General features: G+C 38.2%; 1 protein-coding gene across 1 annotated transcript in view; it reads right to left on the minus strand.

The window, feature by feature from the left end:
• The window catches only part of USP32 (ubiquitin specific peptidase 32), a 260,532-nt gene that overhangs the window by 35,839 nt on the left and 207,263 nt on the right, over window positions 1-17,430 (minus strand). The window contains exons 21-27 of the mRNA XM_027870297.1: window positions 16,063-16,188; window positions 14,431-14,604; window positions 13,376-13,550; window positions 12,549-12,700; window positions 11,536-11,647; window positions 9,784-9,992; window positions 564-748 (exon numbers count right to left, since the gene is read on the minus strand). Of these exons, the coding sequence (XP_027726098.1) occupies window positions 564-748; window positions 9,784-9,992; window positions 11,536-11,647; window positions 12,549-12,700; window positions 13,376-13,550; window positions 14,431-14,604; window positions 16,063-16,188 (1,133 nt within the window). The remainder of the gene's footprint in view (window positions 1-563; window positions 749-9,783; window positions 9,993-11,535; window positions 11,648-12,548; window positions 12,701-13,375; window positions 13,551-14,430; window positions 14,605-16,062; window positions 16,189-17,430) is intronic.

Raw genomic sequence — 17,430 nt, forward strand, 5'->3', positions numbered from 1 at the left:
TTGTCTATTTAACATAGACAATTTAACAGACATTTAATGTACAAAGGCACTGTTTGCTAAACTGAAAATACAAAGACACTAATCAAGCCTTGCTTCTATCTTTCAGTATTTTTTTTAGGTTCTGAAGCTTAAAAGAACTCAACATAGAAGTGACAATAGATTAATTTCTCATGGCACAGTGTATACTACATACATGCTGAAATAAACGAGTCATAAATGAGTCATATTTTGAGTTTCATAACACTGTGAAAAACATCCATCTGTGGAATGTATATGCAAGGTGAGGAAAAATAATGAAAAAAAGGGCTATAGTAAGAGATTAAGTTTATGTTTAGCTTACTGTAAGGGCTATTCAGCACTGGACTAGGCTGGATGGGGAAAGGGCTACAATTTTCTATCCAGGACATGAAGTCAAAAGGTTTAGATTTGATGTTCTTTGGATAGCCCTTCAGCTATCTGACACTCAGGTGCACCCCCATAAATTATGCAAAGTATCTAAGTCACTGCTTATTGTTTCAGAACCTTGGGAAACAAAATACTCCAAATAAGTCCCTCACACTCACCAATCTTGGGCATGGTTACTGGCTTCCTGAGGAGGAAGTGGGCTGGCAAGTCGAGAAACCTGAATCCAAACTGCATCATAGAGGTCTTTCTTCCGGGTATGCACAGTACATGGAACAATCAATGGCATGCCAAAAAGACTGGGACGATTCTTCTGAGATGACAGAAAGTAGAGCTCTGTCCTCATCTACATGGATAAATCAAGAAAATAGAAAGCTGAGAAATGAAATATCCCCGAAGGAGCAGCACTCCCTTTTCTCTTTCTCTAAATACTCCTAATAGGTTTCATGGTTTGCCTCCTCTCACTACAATCCGTTCATGACCTTAGAACTAAAAAGCAGAATCACTTGAGGAATAAATTATGCAGGATATTCTCTATCTACTATTAAAATAATGGTAATTAAAGGCTGAATGAATAAATGAAAGGTCTACCACATTCTTTGCTGGGGTACTGCCAATTACACAGAAATTATTCCGCTTGAGTCAACATCCATCTTGTACTTCCTCTGATAAACATTTCTCATTTGCATAACTACTTAAACATAAAAACTCATATGAGCTCTACACCTCAAAACTCTCAACTGTTTAAAATCATTTCTAAAGAAGCTCTCTCAGTAAACATAAGATTGCCCAACCTTTTTAAGAGATATGGTACCTTCTTTTAGGTCTGATTTTACCACACACACATTCTAGCTCTTTCAAGGAGCAACATATAGCGTAAATTTATTTTTCCTAAAAGTAAGGTGAATTAAAAGTAGTTTGGGTTTGAAAATTTAAAAATAATTTGATGATATCCTTTTAAACAAATACAAATATCCTAACAGAGTGCATAGTCAGGCTCAGGAAGAACTGTTTTAGAGAATTTAAGTTGAGCCGAACAGAAAGTTTGCTGGTAGCTTCTCGCTAAGAAAAAAATTCAAGTGTTTATATGATCTGTTACCAAACAAATGCAAATTAAGTCCTTAAAGAAGCTAAGTCTTATAGAGACCAATGGCCAAGAGATCTGAGCTACTTGCAACTATTCCACTATCTACCTTTGTAACTGAGCAAGTCGTGGAGTCTCTCTGGCTTTCAGTTTCTTCATCTATAAATGCCAGATACAGAGCTTACCTTAGAGTTGGGGTGAGCATCAAATAAGGTGACACTTTATTAGTTTCAAAGCTCTACAAAGAAAGGACTGCTAAAGTTTTCTAATAGTCAAGAAGGGCTGTGCAGAACACTTGGTAACCAGAAACCCTCAAACCCTACCCTAATTGTCTGGCTTTGTAACAGAGATGTTGTTCCAAGTTCACATCTGAAGCATTCAAAGAAACAAAGACTTGTATGAACTATTACTGAGTGAAGTAAGCAGAACCTGGATAACAATATATATGACTCTAACAACATAAACAGAAACAACAATAAAGCGAAACCAAACACAAACGACCAATCCTGGCCCCAGGTATTAGATAAAGAAATACACATTCTTCCTCTAGGTGAAGGAATAGGGTGTGAAATATTACATATGATGCTGACAGTCATTTTGATGACAGGTTTTGCTTAAGTGACTTTATCTGTTACAAGAGAGGGTTCAATGGTGGTGGTGTAAAAACCAAATGGTATTAATAAAGCTTGGAAAGAGAGGTAGCATTGCTTATCAGATCTAGAGCTGAACCTGGAAGTCAGGAAGTCATAATTCAAGTCTCACTTCTGAAACACTGCAGCTGTGTGAACGTGGGCAAGTCATGTAGGCTTTCAGTGCCTCAGGCAACCATCTAAGACTAGAAGATCTGAGTATGCTCTTTTCCCTTTCTTTACATGTCAAAATTACTTGACATTACTTACTCTCCACTACTCTCTCCTTTACTTCAGTATCTAATAGTGGGAGTGGTCCTTTTCCTTGCCAAGGTACACTCTGCTATATGCTCTTGATCCTGTATTCTTGGTCTTCTCCACCAGATCGCCCCCTCAATCTTTCCCTATCTCCTAGTCCTTTTTCTTCTGACCACAGACATGCCTAGGTCTCTCCCATCTTTAAACAAACAAAACCAAAAAAACCTTTATACGAACCTCCCTTTCCTTCAAGACTTAAAGCTCATCCTCCTTTCATAGCCAAACTCTTAGAAAAAGCTGTCTGCTCATTGCTTCCATTTCTTCTCTTACTCACTTTTCTCAGCTCCTGGCACTGGCTTCCAATCTCATCACTCACCTAAAACAACTTACTTGTTACTAATAAAATGATCAATTACTAATAATAATTGTCATATCTGATTATCTTTTCTCAGTTCTTATCCTCTTTTATCTCCCTATACCATTTAACACTGTTGATCACACTCTCTCCTCCTGGATATTCTCCTTTCGCTGGGTTACTATGACCCTACCCGCCTCCCCCCCCTTCTCCTATCCACCTGACTGCTCCTTCTCAGCTGCTTTTCTTAGCTCCTCATCCATATCATGCATCCACATGTACCCCCAAGCGTCTGTGTTGGATCCTCTTCTCTAATCTCTACATTCCTTCAGTTTCAGTCTCTCTCCTCAGGGATTCAGTCTACCTATTAGACATTTCAAACTGCATGTTTCTGGCTACCTCAAATTCAACATATCCCAAACACACCATTCTTAACTTTCCATTCTATAGAAGGGATTACTATCCTTCTGGTCTTGCAGGTTTGCAACCTCAGTATTATTCTGTTTGTTTGTTGTTTTTTTTTTCCCCTAAGGCAATTGGGGTTAAGTGACTTGCCCAGGGTCACACGGCTAGTAAGTGTCAAGTGTTTTGTCTGAGGCTGGATTTGAACTCAGGTCCTCCTGACTTCAGGGTCGGTGCTCTATCCACTGTGCCACCTAGCTGCCCCATACACAGATAGTTTGAGGGCTAGGAATTAGACCTACTTTTATTGGCATAGGTTATTATTATTATTATTATTATTTTTTTTTTTTGGCAATTGGGGCTAAGTGACTTGCCCAGGGTCACACAGCTAGTAAGTGGCAAGTGTTTGATCTGAGGCCGGAGTTGAACTCAGGTCCTCCTGACTCCAGGGCCAGTGCTCTATCCAATGTGCCACCTAGCTGGCCCCTCAGCATTATTCTTAACTCTTCACTGTCCCTCAGCCCACATATCTAATTTGTTGACCAACCAATTTTTTGAGACTCCACAATATCTCTTATTTCAATCCCTTCTTCATCCCCTCACATAGCCACCACCTTAGTTCAGGCTTTCATTACCTCTTTCTTATACTATTACACTATCTTCCTAATTGGTCTGCCTCAATCTTTCCTCACTCCAAAACATCCCCCACAAAACTGGTAAAGTGCAAGTCTGACCATATTACCCACCTATTCAACATACTCCAATGGCTCCATATTGTCTCTCAGAGAAAATGTAAATTCCTGTTTGGTGTTCTCAACTTGGCCCCAACCAATCTTTCTAGCCCCATTACACATTATTCTCCCCTCCTGCACTCTGTAGTTCTGTCAAAATGGCCTTCTTGTAGTTCCTCAAACATGAAGCTCCATCTCTCTCTACACCTTTGTACTTGGCCTTTTTAAGCTCTTTCCCAAGTCTCAGTATGACTGAGGCTGAGCCCATTCAGTAATTCAGGCTAGGTAAGAAATGAGGAAAAGAATGGCCAGTCAGGAAAAAAAAAATCCATCTGGGAAGGGAAAACCCTCAGAGTTTCTGACCAAAACAGAAACAACTGCTATTTACATTCACTCGGAGACAATTAGTATCCAAACAATAACCAAGATATCTTTTGAGGTTGAGTCCAGATCTTTATCTTGCCACTGGACCCAGATGGTTTCAGAGGAGAAAGTGAGGCTGGTAACTTTGCACAGCCCTCCCTCACTTAAATCCAATTCATTCGCAAATCATAGCATCACCTTCCTGTTGTCAAGATCCTCTTCGGGATGAAGGACAAACAACAACCTGTGAGCAGCAGTACCAGCTGCCCCACTGGAGACCCAACTGGAACTGGCCAGTTGGGCAACACAGCTCCTTCCTTCCTTCTTCCCTTCCCTTCCTTTCCCTCTGTTGACACAGGGTTAGAGTGTCTGTAATTTTCTACTTGTGCTGTAGATCTTATGAACAACTGAATCCTCAAAGACTTAGCTCCCACACTTAGCACCAGCTCTCTCATGACTGTTTGTTCTCAAACAGTTCACTTCCAACTTATTTAAAAGCCTTGACATGACTGAATAGTCGTAGTTCTCTCCTTTCACTGCCAAACTATATGAACAAATGATCTACATTTATTTCCTCACCATCTATCTAATGATGCTCTGCCCAAAGGAATGTAAATATTGATCACTGAAACTTCAGAAGATATCTTCGTGTTTATAGGTTAGATATCTTTCTTAAGAACCATTCCTTAAATCCAAAAGACTCTGGCTCTCATGGACTGGGCAACAATCAGTCCCAGGCAAGGCCCACTGGGATCATTGTTTGGGCCCTGATTACTCAGAATGTACACAGCAATTGTTTCTGTTTTGTCCAGAAACCCTGAGGGTCTTTCCCTCTCAGATTGGCTTTTTTTTAAAAAATTAGGTAAAAGAGGCCATTCTTAGCCTCATTTCTTACCTAGCTTTAATCACTAAACGGGAGTTGCCTCAGTCAAACTGAGACCTGGGAAAGAGTTTAGCTTAAAAAGGCCAAAGTCTCTCACTGCATTTAGGGCCATCTCCAGTCATTCCCCATCTATATCTTGCCATTGACCCAGATGGCTCTGGAGAAGAAAGTGAGGCTGGTGACTTTGCACAGCCCTCCCTCATTTAAATCTAATTCATCTGCAAGTCATGCAAAGTCTTCCTGATGTCATGGCTTTATTTTAGCAGAACCTGTTTGGAATGCATTTTCTTTGCCTTGTCAAATCCCTTACTTCCTTAAAGACTCTAATGAAGCACCACCTTCTCCACGAAGCCTTTTTCTGATCCCCTTATGTAATAACTCCTTTCCAAAAATACCCTGTATTTATTTGGCATGTTTTCTTTATATACTTACGTACAAACATGTTCTCTACCCTAATGGAATGTAAATCCCTTGAGGATAGGAATTGTTTAATTTTTTGTCTCTGTATCCCCAGTGCATAATGTAGGGCCTGGTATAAAGTAGGTTCTTCATGAAAGTTTGTTGACTGATTGATCATTTGCTGATCTGCATGGATAGAGGGAGTTTCTTCACTGGAAGTTCTTTTTAACCAATGAAATACTAAGTATGAACCAAACAAAACAAAACTGCTTGGGGGGGTGGAGGGGGGCTGGGAGAAAGGACCATATCTGACACGTCATTATTTTTGGCCATAAGCACTATCTTCCATTTTGCAATGGCTATGAGACGAGTGTTAAACACAATTAATCAAAGCCTGGAAGAGTTCCTTTCTTTCCAAGTACCCACTCACTTTCTATTTCTACTTTCAGCAGATGACCTACATTATAGAGACTGGCACTAACAGAGGTTTTCAACATCCCTGTGAGGTACAAATTACAGGTTATTACTGTCATTCCCATTTTGCAGATAAAGAAACTAAGGCTCATGGATGCCAAGTTACTTGTACCTTATGTCACTAGACTTAATGTTAGTAGTAGGATTTGAACCTATGTCGTCCTACCACTAAGCCTAGCACTCTCTACTCCACTATGCCACCCTTTTGAGATCAAGGTCATTCACTTACGATGTTCTTTCATCTGATTCTCCTTTCCACCCCAATACATCTCCACACTTATCCTCTCAATCTTACTTTCTCAGCCTAAGAGGAAGGGTTAGAGTGTCTGTAATTTTCTACTTGTGCTGTAGATCTTATGAACAACTGAATCCTCAAAGACTTAGCTCCCACACTTAGCACCATCTCTCTCATGACCGTTTGTTCTCAAATAGTTCACTTCCAACTTATTTAAAAGCTTTGACATGACTGAATAGTCCTAGTTCTCTCTTTTCACTGCCAAACTATATGAACAAATGATCTACATTTATTTCCTTACCACCTATCTAAAATCTAACTTTGAGCCCTATGAGTCTATAAACTGCAGTTTTGAAATTCCTCAGATGAGGTCATAATTATGAAATACAAGGGCATTATATCAGACTTCTTGAACTTTCTGCAGAATTTCATTCTAACCCCCTTTTTTTCTGGAAATTTTCTCCTCTCTTCTATGACACTTCAGAATTCCAGTTTTGCTATTTCTTGTGGTCAACATTATCACCTGACATAAGGTTGAACACCTCAAGGGAGGACTCTGAAGAGTCTAATCATCTCTCTCCCTCAATAGACCTCTAACCAACTACTAATAACTCAGTTTATACTCATTACTCAATAGTACATTACCACACCTTTGTGTGAGAATCCCACATCCCTTCTCGGTGAGTCTAAACCACTTGCTACTGATGCATAAATCCCATTCTCCATGTTCCCAAATCGTCACTCTTTTCCTAACATTCACCTCCAGTTAAGCCCCCACTTCAAACCTTCCTGCTCCTTCCACAATTGTTATATAATTTAAAAACTTCTTTTCATCTTTAAACCTCTTTCTTTTCTACTCTTAATCTTCTGGCACTGAGACCTGGCTCCCTCCTGATGACACTGCTTCTTCCCTCACACTATGGTTAAATTTTCAATAAAACCCCTCAACTCACTGACTGAAATGGAATACTCCTTGCTCCCCACTGTCATTTCTAAATTTTTCCTCTGCAGACATCTCTCAGCAGACTCTTTTCCTCTGAGATGAATACTATCCATATCTTTCACCCAATCCATATCCTGGTGGCTGTTGTCTATCAACCCCCAAGACATTCTCCATTCCTCTTTGAGTTCAGTGCCTACTTCACAGTATCTCTTTCCTGCTCTATTAGAGGACTTCAATATTCCCTCAAATCCTTCCCAGTTCCCTCAGTTTCTCAATCTTTTCAGTTCACATAACATGTTTCTCCAATCCATCTCAGCCACACACATGGTCATACCCTTTAATCATGCCATCAACCACAATTGTTTCTACTTTCATTTTCACAAACTCCAAAATTCTACTATCTGATCATAATCTTCTATCATTCCATCTTTTCCTACACCTTTATCATCCTACCCTTATTCTTAATCCTCACTGTGACCTCCACTCCCCCATTCCTCAGTTCTTTCCCAGGCAATCACACCTGCACTGCCTACAATCTCCTCCTTTCCCTATCTCAATCTTTTGGTGAAACAATTCAACTCTATACCATCCTCTCTTCTCAAATGCCTTATTCATTTGTCCTTTGGTTGTTGATGCCTTGCCAAACCCCAACCCTAGTTTACTTCTACCAAGTGCCTCCTTTATTCCTTTCTATGCCCTGCTGAATGGAGCTAGAGGAAATCACAAAACTGTGTTGACTGGATCCACTACAGATTTATGTTATTTAGTATCAATTGGGCCTTCAATGGAGCAAAGCAGTCATTCTACTGCTCCCTGATTCCCTTCTTCACAGTGGCAGTTCTAAACCTTCTCTTTCTCTCCTCAAGCCTCCTTTAGACCTCTTACCCCATCTCTGTTTAATACTTTGCCTCAGTTTACCAAAAAGATTGAGGCCATTTGCTAAGAACCACCTCTTCTCTCTTCTTCCTCATCTCACAACACACAGATATCTTAGCCTACATTATCTCCTCCTTCACTCTAGTCTTGGATGAAGAGATGGCCCTTCTCCTTACCATGGCCAAACCCTCTAAATGTATCCGTGATCCCATCATCTCCTCTCTTTTTCAGGAGAAAGTCCCCACTTTCTTTTCCATTCTCTTTTTAATATCCAATCTTTCATTATCCACTTGCTCCTTCTTTGTTGCCTACAAACAGACCCATGTCTTTTTTCCCCTTGATCCATCCATTCTTGCTAGCTATCACCCTATATTTCACCTCTTCTTTTTGGCGATACTCTACACTAGATTCTTCACTTCTTCTCCTCTCCCTTTTTTCTAAGCCCTCTGTAATCTGATTTCTGACCTCATCATTAAACTGAAACTGCCCTCTTCAAAGTTACCAATGACTTCTTAATTATCAAATCTAATGGCCTTTTTTCAATTTTCCCTTCATAAGTATTATATTTCTTTCCAAACTTATCCCCATTCCAACCTTCCATATTTCCTTTGAGGGCACCACTTTCCTTCCAGTCATCCAGTTTTACAACCTTGAAATCACTCTAGACTCTTCTCTCTTTCCTCTCCCCCATAGGTAATCTAATTATCCTACATCCAATCAACTGCCAAATCCTGATCATTTCACTTTCACAATAACTTTTCTATCTGTCCCCTCTACTCACACAGCTTCTATCCCAGTTCAGTCTGCTCATTACTGCTTGCTTGGATTACTACAATAGTTTCTTAACTGGTGTCTCTCTATTCCCAAATTCTTCTGGCTATGGTTCAACCTGCATACAGGTGCGAACTGATATTTCTAAAATGCAGATCCAACCATGCCATTCTCTTTCATCTTCCTCCAATCTATGTGATTCTAGGATCAAATATAATAAACTGTTTTGTTTGATGTTTAAAGTTCTCCACAGTATGGTTCCTGCATAATTTTCTAGTCTTATTTTAGATCATTTTCCTTCATACTCTCTGCCCCATTCAAATATGCCTACTAGATATTCCTGCACATGACATTCCAGCTCCCACCTCCATATTTTGTACAAGTGTTCCCACATCTTTGAAATATTCTTTATCCCCATCTCCTCCTCTTAGAACACTTATCTTCCTTCAGAGAACAACCCAGATGCTACCTCTTACACGAGGCCTTTCAAGCTGCTAATGAGTTCCTCCTTTCGAAACTGCTTCATAAATATTTTGTATTTATTTATCTGGTTACATGTTCTATTACTCCTAAAGGAATGTAAACTGAGGACAGAGATTTAAATTTTTTTTTTCTTTACAGTCCCAGTGCCTAAAATATAGGAGGTGCTTTACAAAATGTTTGCTGAATAGTCACAATAATTCCTTGGCAAGGGCTAGGAGGTAGTGATTTTGGGCAAGACTATGTGATATGAGCCTAAACTCTCCCAGTTTAGTGAAACCTGATGGATGCTACCTTGTAAAATGCTTGCCTTGTAATTGCCTTTTGATTCCTAAGCAAAGGAGAATCATTTCCAGTGCAGGCATTACATATCCTAAATCTTTAACTAAGCATCCAGCACAATTTTAAGAACATAAGTTTAATAGAGCATTTTCAGACAAAGGCAACTTCCCAGCCCCATTATGCCAACAAATCCATACTCCTTAACGTTTAACTAACCATTTTTCTGTGGATTGCAATGATGTAACCTATGAAAGGGCTGTCAGGAAATGATGTCACGTGGCCATTCAATATTCCATTTGCAAAGTTCTTCTCAATTCCACATGGCACAACAGTGTTTGGCATTCCATTGGGAATGAGAGTTGGTCGAAGCACATCCCCATTGGTGGATATATTCAGCATTCCATTTGTAGACGGGCCAGAGAAATCTATAAATTTAGAAATAAGCAAAGTATTATATATACATTGTACCCATATACTTTGCCTTTTCTTTGCTTTCCTTGCCCAAAGTGGTTCTCTTTTATATGGATATGACCGGACAGAAAGCAAAAACTGCTAAAGCAACCCACAGATCCTTAGTTCAAGCTTATTTCCATAACACAATTGATTAAATAACAATGAATATCATAAATAAAGATCCATGCAAAAACCTACATCATCATCATGCTATAGCTTTCAAACATAATCATTTCCAGGATGCTTTTTACTTAACAGAGTTTCTCTATTCTTCCAAGTCAAATACAATATTAAATCATTCTCCAATCTACATATATCCTTCTTATTAAGTTCCAGTGAAGATAGTGTCTCTATAACACTTAAGATTTTACTTTCTGAAATTCTATTTTCTAATTTCTGAAATTCTATTTATTGAAAGCTAGTGGTATGCAAAGCACTGTATCAAGTGATAGACAAAGCTTAGATAAGACACCTTTTTCCTGGCCTTCAAGTAGCTTACTGTGAGAGGCAACTATGTTAGCAAGAGTCTAAAGAATAGAAAAAAACAGGGGCAGCTAAGTGGCCCAGTGGACAGAGCACCACCCCTGGAGTCAGGAGGACCTGAGTCAAAATCCGGCCTCAGACACTTGACACTTCCTAGCTGTGTGACCCTGGGAGTCAAGAGACCTCTCCTTTTCAAAAAAAAAAAAAAAGATGAACATTATTTAGTTTTGAGTTCCAAGTTCTACCCCTCCCTCCCTCCCTTCCCATCCCCCTCCCTGAGACAGTAAGCATTTAGATATTGGTTATGCATCTGCAATTATGTAAAACATTTCCATACTAGTCATTCTGTACAAGAAGACTCAAATAAAAGAAAAAAATCAAAGAAAGAAAGCGAAAAATAGCATGCTTCAGTCTGTATTGAAACAATCAGTTCTTTCTCTGGAGGCAGATAGTATGCTTCATCATTAGGGACTGTCTTGGATCACATTGTATTGCTGAGAATAGCAAAGTCATTCACAGTTCTTCAATGAACAACACTGCTGTTAACATGTATAATGCTCTCCGGGTTCTGTTCACTTCACTATGCATCAGTTCAAGTAGGTTTTACTGAAGTCATCCTGCTTGCCATTTCTTATACCATGATAATATTCTATTACAATCACATACCATGGCTTGTTTAGTCATTCCCAATTGACGGGCATCCCTTGGATCTCCAATTCTTAGCCACCACAAAAAGAGCTGCTATAAATATTTTTATACAAATAAGTCCTTTCCCCTTTTTTTGGATGTCTTTGGGATACAGACCTAGCAGTAGTATTGCTGGATAACAGGGTATGCACAGTTTTATAGCCCTTTGGACATAATTCCAAATTACTCTCCAGGATGGCTGGATCAGTACACAACTCCACCAACATTGCATTAGTGAAGAGACCTCTCTTCTAACCCTACTTTAGCCACAATGTGACATCAAACAGGTCATTCAGCTCAGCTTCCTCATTTGTAAAATGACGGAGCACTCTAATTTTACTTTACCTGTCTGTACTGGACTTGAAGCTGAGGTGGGGGATCCAGGGATAGGAATCTCAAATGCACATAAAAATCCAGTCACTGAGAGCCGTACCTTTTGGTTGTCCTGAGGAAAGTTCTGTGGAAAAATAAGTTAGGGAAGATGACAAGATATTTCAGACAAACTGAAAAAGCATTTCTATGATACTATTCATATGAGTTCTATATTTGTTCTCACCAGTATAAAAAAAAGCTAGCTGTTTTAACATCTAATAAAGTGAGTGAAATACAACTTAGCAGAAAATTAATACCCTCAATTAGCTATAGAAGGGAAAATGTAATTCACAATGGGGTTTGGTTCCCTATCATCATATGAGTTCTCAAATATTTAAACCCTAAAACTTCAGACAGATATGTGCTTTGTTTTTCTGTTGAGAAGAAATCAAGAAAGGTGAGGATTTGTTCTGATTCCTAGACCAAGCTAACAATGCTAATGGAAGAAAACCAATGTATGGCAAGCAATATATATTTGGATTATACTCCTCCTCTTTGTAGGAAATGATTAATGATGTCAATTTCCCTTAATCCAGTCTAACTGAGAAGGGGGGAATTTAAGTGTATTCAAAAGGTAGGCAGGCACTGTAAACATTCTTTAAAGTATCCTAACTTTGGAAGAATACTAGTGAAAACAGTGTGGGGGGGAAATTTTCAAATATACTGAGAAGTGTCTGAAAAGATTCTCCCATCACTATAACATTAGCCTCATAGCTAGGGGTTATTTTAAACAGTTTGCAGCAGAATATGCCTTAGAGGTTTGTTTTCTCTTAAGAATAGCACCACCAATGAAATTACATGTTAGGCAATACCTTCAAGTTGCTAGCTTAAATAACTTAAAATATAGAAATTAAAAATCTTATCCACATTACCTCTTTGGGTCATTTAATAAAATGAAGAATTCTACTGGTGTTTAACCTTGAGAATGTCAAGAAAAATGTGACTTTCAAAGCATGACAATCTGGAAATTATTCTAAGATTGTTACCTTTATGTTGGAACCATGTACTTCTGCAAGAAGAATCTGTTCTGGTTTAAGTCCACAGAGGTCACTCAGTTGCTTTTTCAGACCTGTGTACTTTTCATCCATGTTCAGCCTTAGCCCATATCGCACAGGAGTAGTACCATCTAACTTGATAACTAGGAGAGGAGGTATCATAAGCAAAATTTGGGTTTTCTTACAAATCCAACAATGTTTCTAGACTTACCTCTTATGCAAGTAAGTATAGCACATTTACAGGCCTAGAATCTATCTTGTCCTAGCCCTAAGCATGTATTCCACTATTTAGGGGTCAAAATAATAAAGTAAAAAAAATATTTTTTTTCCATTCACCGAAAATAAGCTCAGATTGAGAATTTCTGCAAGACTTACAACGCAATTTCTAACCTTATGAAACTAAAGAGATGCAACAGTCAGAACTACAAATGAACCAATATCCTAAACTTGTAGGTGCACACTAAAGCACACCATATGTGCAATCAGTACAAATGCCTTCTTACTATTCACGCCTCCCTGATGGTTTCCACTAATATTTTCAGTATTATAGGGGAGAGAGGCTACCTTCATATTGAAAATATGGCACCACTTTTTTGAAGAGCCTTGACAAACCTTTTCATTAGATGGAGGCTTGAATGTTGTAATATTCAGCCCCACCCTCCAACCCCCCAGCATGGAATTAGATAGCTAAATTAAGTATGTAAAATATTTATATTTGTTAGAATGTAGCATACCATTACTTTTTCTCATCAATCAAGCTTAAATACGTTAACATGACTCTTCGGAACTAACTGATTCTTCAGAACTGTGTGACTCACCTGTTATTTCTAAGTGCATGTAACTATCCATAGGTAGTGGTAAAGACAAAAAATTGAAAGGGTCAAATCGAACACTTATGTGCCCACATGTTTTGCATCTGACTTGGGATCTTAGCTGTCCGTGGAATAAATCCACAACAATCGATCGATTCCTTCTCAGGTGATTATCCCAAGCCTGTGGGGAAACAGAGATGAGGAAGCTTAATGACCATGAAAAGGGAAGAATGCCTCACTCAGACTGAGTATCTGGCAGACAATATCAAGGAAACTGAAATATGATTTTGGATCTTCATTTAGCATGTAACAATCTTTCCATGTATTACTTTAAAATGCTAATAATTTAAAATATGGGTGGGAAATAAAAAATTTAGCAAGTCTGACAAAAGCAAAGAAAAATGGTAATAACCAAGGTTAAGTGGCTATATAATTTTATATTCTAAATTTAAAGTTTTTATTGATATATACTTTTAGTATCACCTTAGTTTCCAACTTACACCTCCCCTTTCCCCGAAGCAGGAAACCATCCCCTGCATGAAAAACTAAAAAAGAGAAAAAGTTCAGTAAAACTAGCCAACACATTAACCAAGTCTGACAATATATGCAATATCTGATATCCACAGTCTCTCACTTCTGCAAAGTAAGGAAGAAAATATATTTTTTCGTCTCTTCTTTGGACACAAGCTTGGCCTTTATAAATACACAGAGGTCACTAAAATGCTGTTGGGCTATATCTTTAACTGCCAATGAAGATGTAAAAAAAATGCCCTTCAGTCATAAGGTACAATATCTCAGTAAATATCTGGTCTTTTTTTATTTTTTTGTTTTTTCCTGCAATCCTACTTGAAGTCTGGCTAGGAAAAAAGACAACACGGCCACTGGACTGAGGGAATTTGCTATTCTTTTAGAAGGACGGGTGATGTTTTATCATATATAAGGAATAAACGTTTTTTAAAATCATGTAATAAAATTTTTTTAACATGTTGGCTGGTTTTTAATCAGAAAGCAAAATGATTTAAGTGGCTGCCTGCATTAAATAGCAATGATTACTGACAAACCTCTGCAGCCACTTCCCAGTCTGGACGACCATCACTGTCTTTCAGTTCTACATATGGTTTCTCATGAACTCGGTTGAGATCTTCATGAAGACCATCCAGGAGAAAAGCCAGAAGTTCCTGGGAGTCTTGCTGCTGGAAACCATTAAACCTGGGAGCATATTTTGCTATTGTCCACTATAAAATTAGTAAAAACTAAAGTCATTCACTGTTTTGACCTGTCCACCAGAAAACATTTCACAAATGAAACAGACCATGTTGCATGCAAGTGAGGAAGACACTGTATAGTTTGTCTATATTTATGCTAATTACTAAATTGTCCTAGACCACAAATGACCCTAGACAAAGCATCAGGTATTCTGGCTGATAAAAAAATAACTCCAGCATAGCCTGTCCAGTGCTCAGGCACACAGGTCTGATGTGCTTTCTCCTTCATTCACCAAGGACAACCAGGATATTTTTTCATGTTTGACATTTCTAACATAACATCCTAACTTTTAATTTCATTTTTAAAAGCTGCTGGTTTCTTGAAGATTATAATTACCTGAAATACATTAAAAAATCCTCTAACACTTCTTGGTTGACAGTAATCCATAGGAATAATTAATATTATGTTTATCTAATCCTATTCCAAATACCATGAATCTTGTTTATAAAGAAAGACTATTTTGGAGCAGCTAGGTGGCGCAATGGATAGAGCACTGGCCCTGAAGTCAGGAGGACCTGAGTTCAAATCTGGCCTCAGACCAAACACTTGACACTAGCTGTGTGACCCTGGGCAAGTCACTTAACCCCAATTCCCCCCAAAAAAGAAAAAAATTATTACTTTACATTCACAACTTGGGAAGCACATATAACCTATTTTAGAGCTGCCATACTGCTAATAATGAAAGAAACCCACATGAAAAGATTTACTGGACACCAATTAGTATCTTTGCTGTTTCCCTAGAATTTTCTAAAATAAACCAGGTCATCAGCAGATAGGGATAGTTTTGTCTCCTCTCTTCCTGTATTTATGCTATTAATTTCCTTCTCTTGTCTTGTTACTGCTAGCATTTCTAGGACTAAAATAAAAGGAAAAAGGGATATCTTTCTTTAACCCAGTATTTATTGAAAAGGTTTGTATTTTCCCCATTGCAAATAACGCTAGCTTTTGCTTTTATACGCATAGTTTCTATCATATTAATAAAAAGGTTCTTCTATACCTATTTGTGTAAGGATTTTAGTTTCATATTTTGTCAAAAAGTTACTAAACATATTTAAATAAGATACTTAATAGGCTTGTGATGAACTATATTCTGAATTAAACAACTGTGTAGCCTAACACAGTGATTTATTTACAATTGGAATCTAAACCTGGAAGGGACCTTGGAGATCACTGAGTCCAATTTCTTCATTTTACAAATGAGGACAATAAGTATCAGAAGCTAAGGCACTTGCCCAAGGCCAATAAACGTTCAGTATCTTCAATATATATAAAACATCAGAAGCCATTACGTTCATTTAAAAGAAAAAAACATAGGAACTGGGAAGCTGACATGTTGAAAAGAAAGCTATATATAGAAAAGCTATTGTGAACAGAGACCTTATAAGGAGGACAGGAATGCTATGCCTTTAAGAGCACAATCTACTTACCCGAAGCTTCAGGGGGGCAACATTCTTTTGTGTTCCACTCCACAGTTCCTGTACTAAGTCCCCATAACATTTGGCCATGTGACCCTTCATTCCAATGGGGTTGGTCCTGGAAGTTTGAGAGTAACTCTTGTAAGAAAAGACTTTTCCCCCTCAGGGAAAGAATTTACAAGCTTTTGGGCGCAACTATGCCCTACACAGCCCCTATTCTTCAGACCAACACTTTATTTTTATTTTTTTTTAAAGTTTTATTGAAGGTTTTTAACTCTGACATCAGTAATTTCTAGATATACACCAAAGACAGTCTTTTTAACAAAGGGAAAGAAAAACCATTAACAGAACCAAATAACAATGAGACTTCATCTGACACCACATGTACTCCACACCCCTAGTCCTCTGCCTCTCCAATAAAAGGAGAGGTATATACATTTCTTTTCTCCTCTAGAGACAAAATTGGTCATCATAATGATAACAGCATTCAGCATTGTTTTATTATCCTTGTCATTTTACACTATTGGAGTTATTGTGTGTGCTAATTTCCTAGTTCTCTTTACTTTAGTCTACACATCAGTTTCTGTAAGACTTTCCAAGCTTCTTGAATTCTTCATATTCATTATTTCTTATGGTATAGTAATATCCCACTACATTCATGTACCACAATTTGTTTAGCCAGTTCTCAATCAAGACACACCCACTTTCCTACCAGTTTCCACAAAGAGTGTTGTTATGAGCACATGGGACCTTTCCTTTGGCTGCTGACCTCTTTGGAATACATGCCACTAGTGGGATCTAAGGGTCGGCAGGAATCAACAGCTTAATCACTTCATATAATTCTGAACATTTGTTTCTAAGGGGTTGGACCAATTTTCAATTCCGCCAAAAGTGTATTGAAATGCCTGCCTTCCTGTAGCCTCTCCAACATTGACTCTTCCTGTCTCTTGCCAATTTGTTAGGTGTGATTTTTTTTTTTTGTATAAAGTAATCTTTCATGAGGTTAAGAGTTTGCAAATTTTTTGGAGAACTTCTTGTTTAAATTAATTGACCATTTGTACCTACTGGGGAATGGCTATTGGTCTTAATACACTTGAATTAATTCCCTCTATATCTTGGATATCAGACCTTTTCTTGAGATGTTTTATGAACATATTTTTCCCAATTGATAGTTTCCTTTATTAATCCTACTGCATTGATTTTGCTCATACAGAAGTTTGTAATTTAAATTGTCTATTTCTCCATTTAGTCACCTCTATCCCTTGTGTTGGGAGGGAGGCATCCTTCTTTTTCGGGATTTATCATCCTTTGCAAGTAATGCTAGTTTTTGGTTACACACACACACACACACACACACACACACACACACACACACACACA

Source organism: Vombatus ursinus, unplaced genomic scaffold (assembly GCF_900497805.2).
Source record: "Vombatus ursinus unplaced genomic scaffold, bare-nosed wombat genome assembly UNPS02014797.1, whole genome shotgun sequence".
In the NCBI taxonomy this organism is placed as follows: Eukaryota; Metazoa; Chordata; class Mammalia; order Diprotodontia; family Vombatidae; genus Vombatus; species Vombatus ursinus.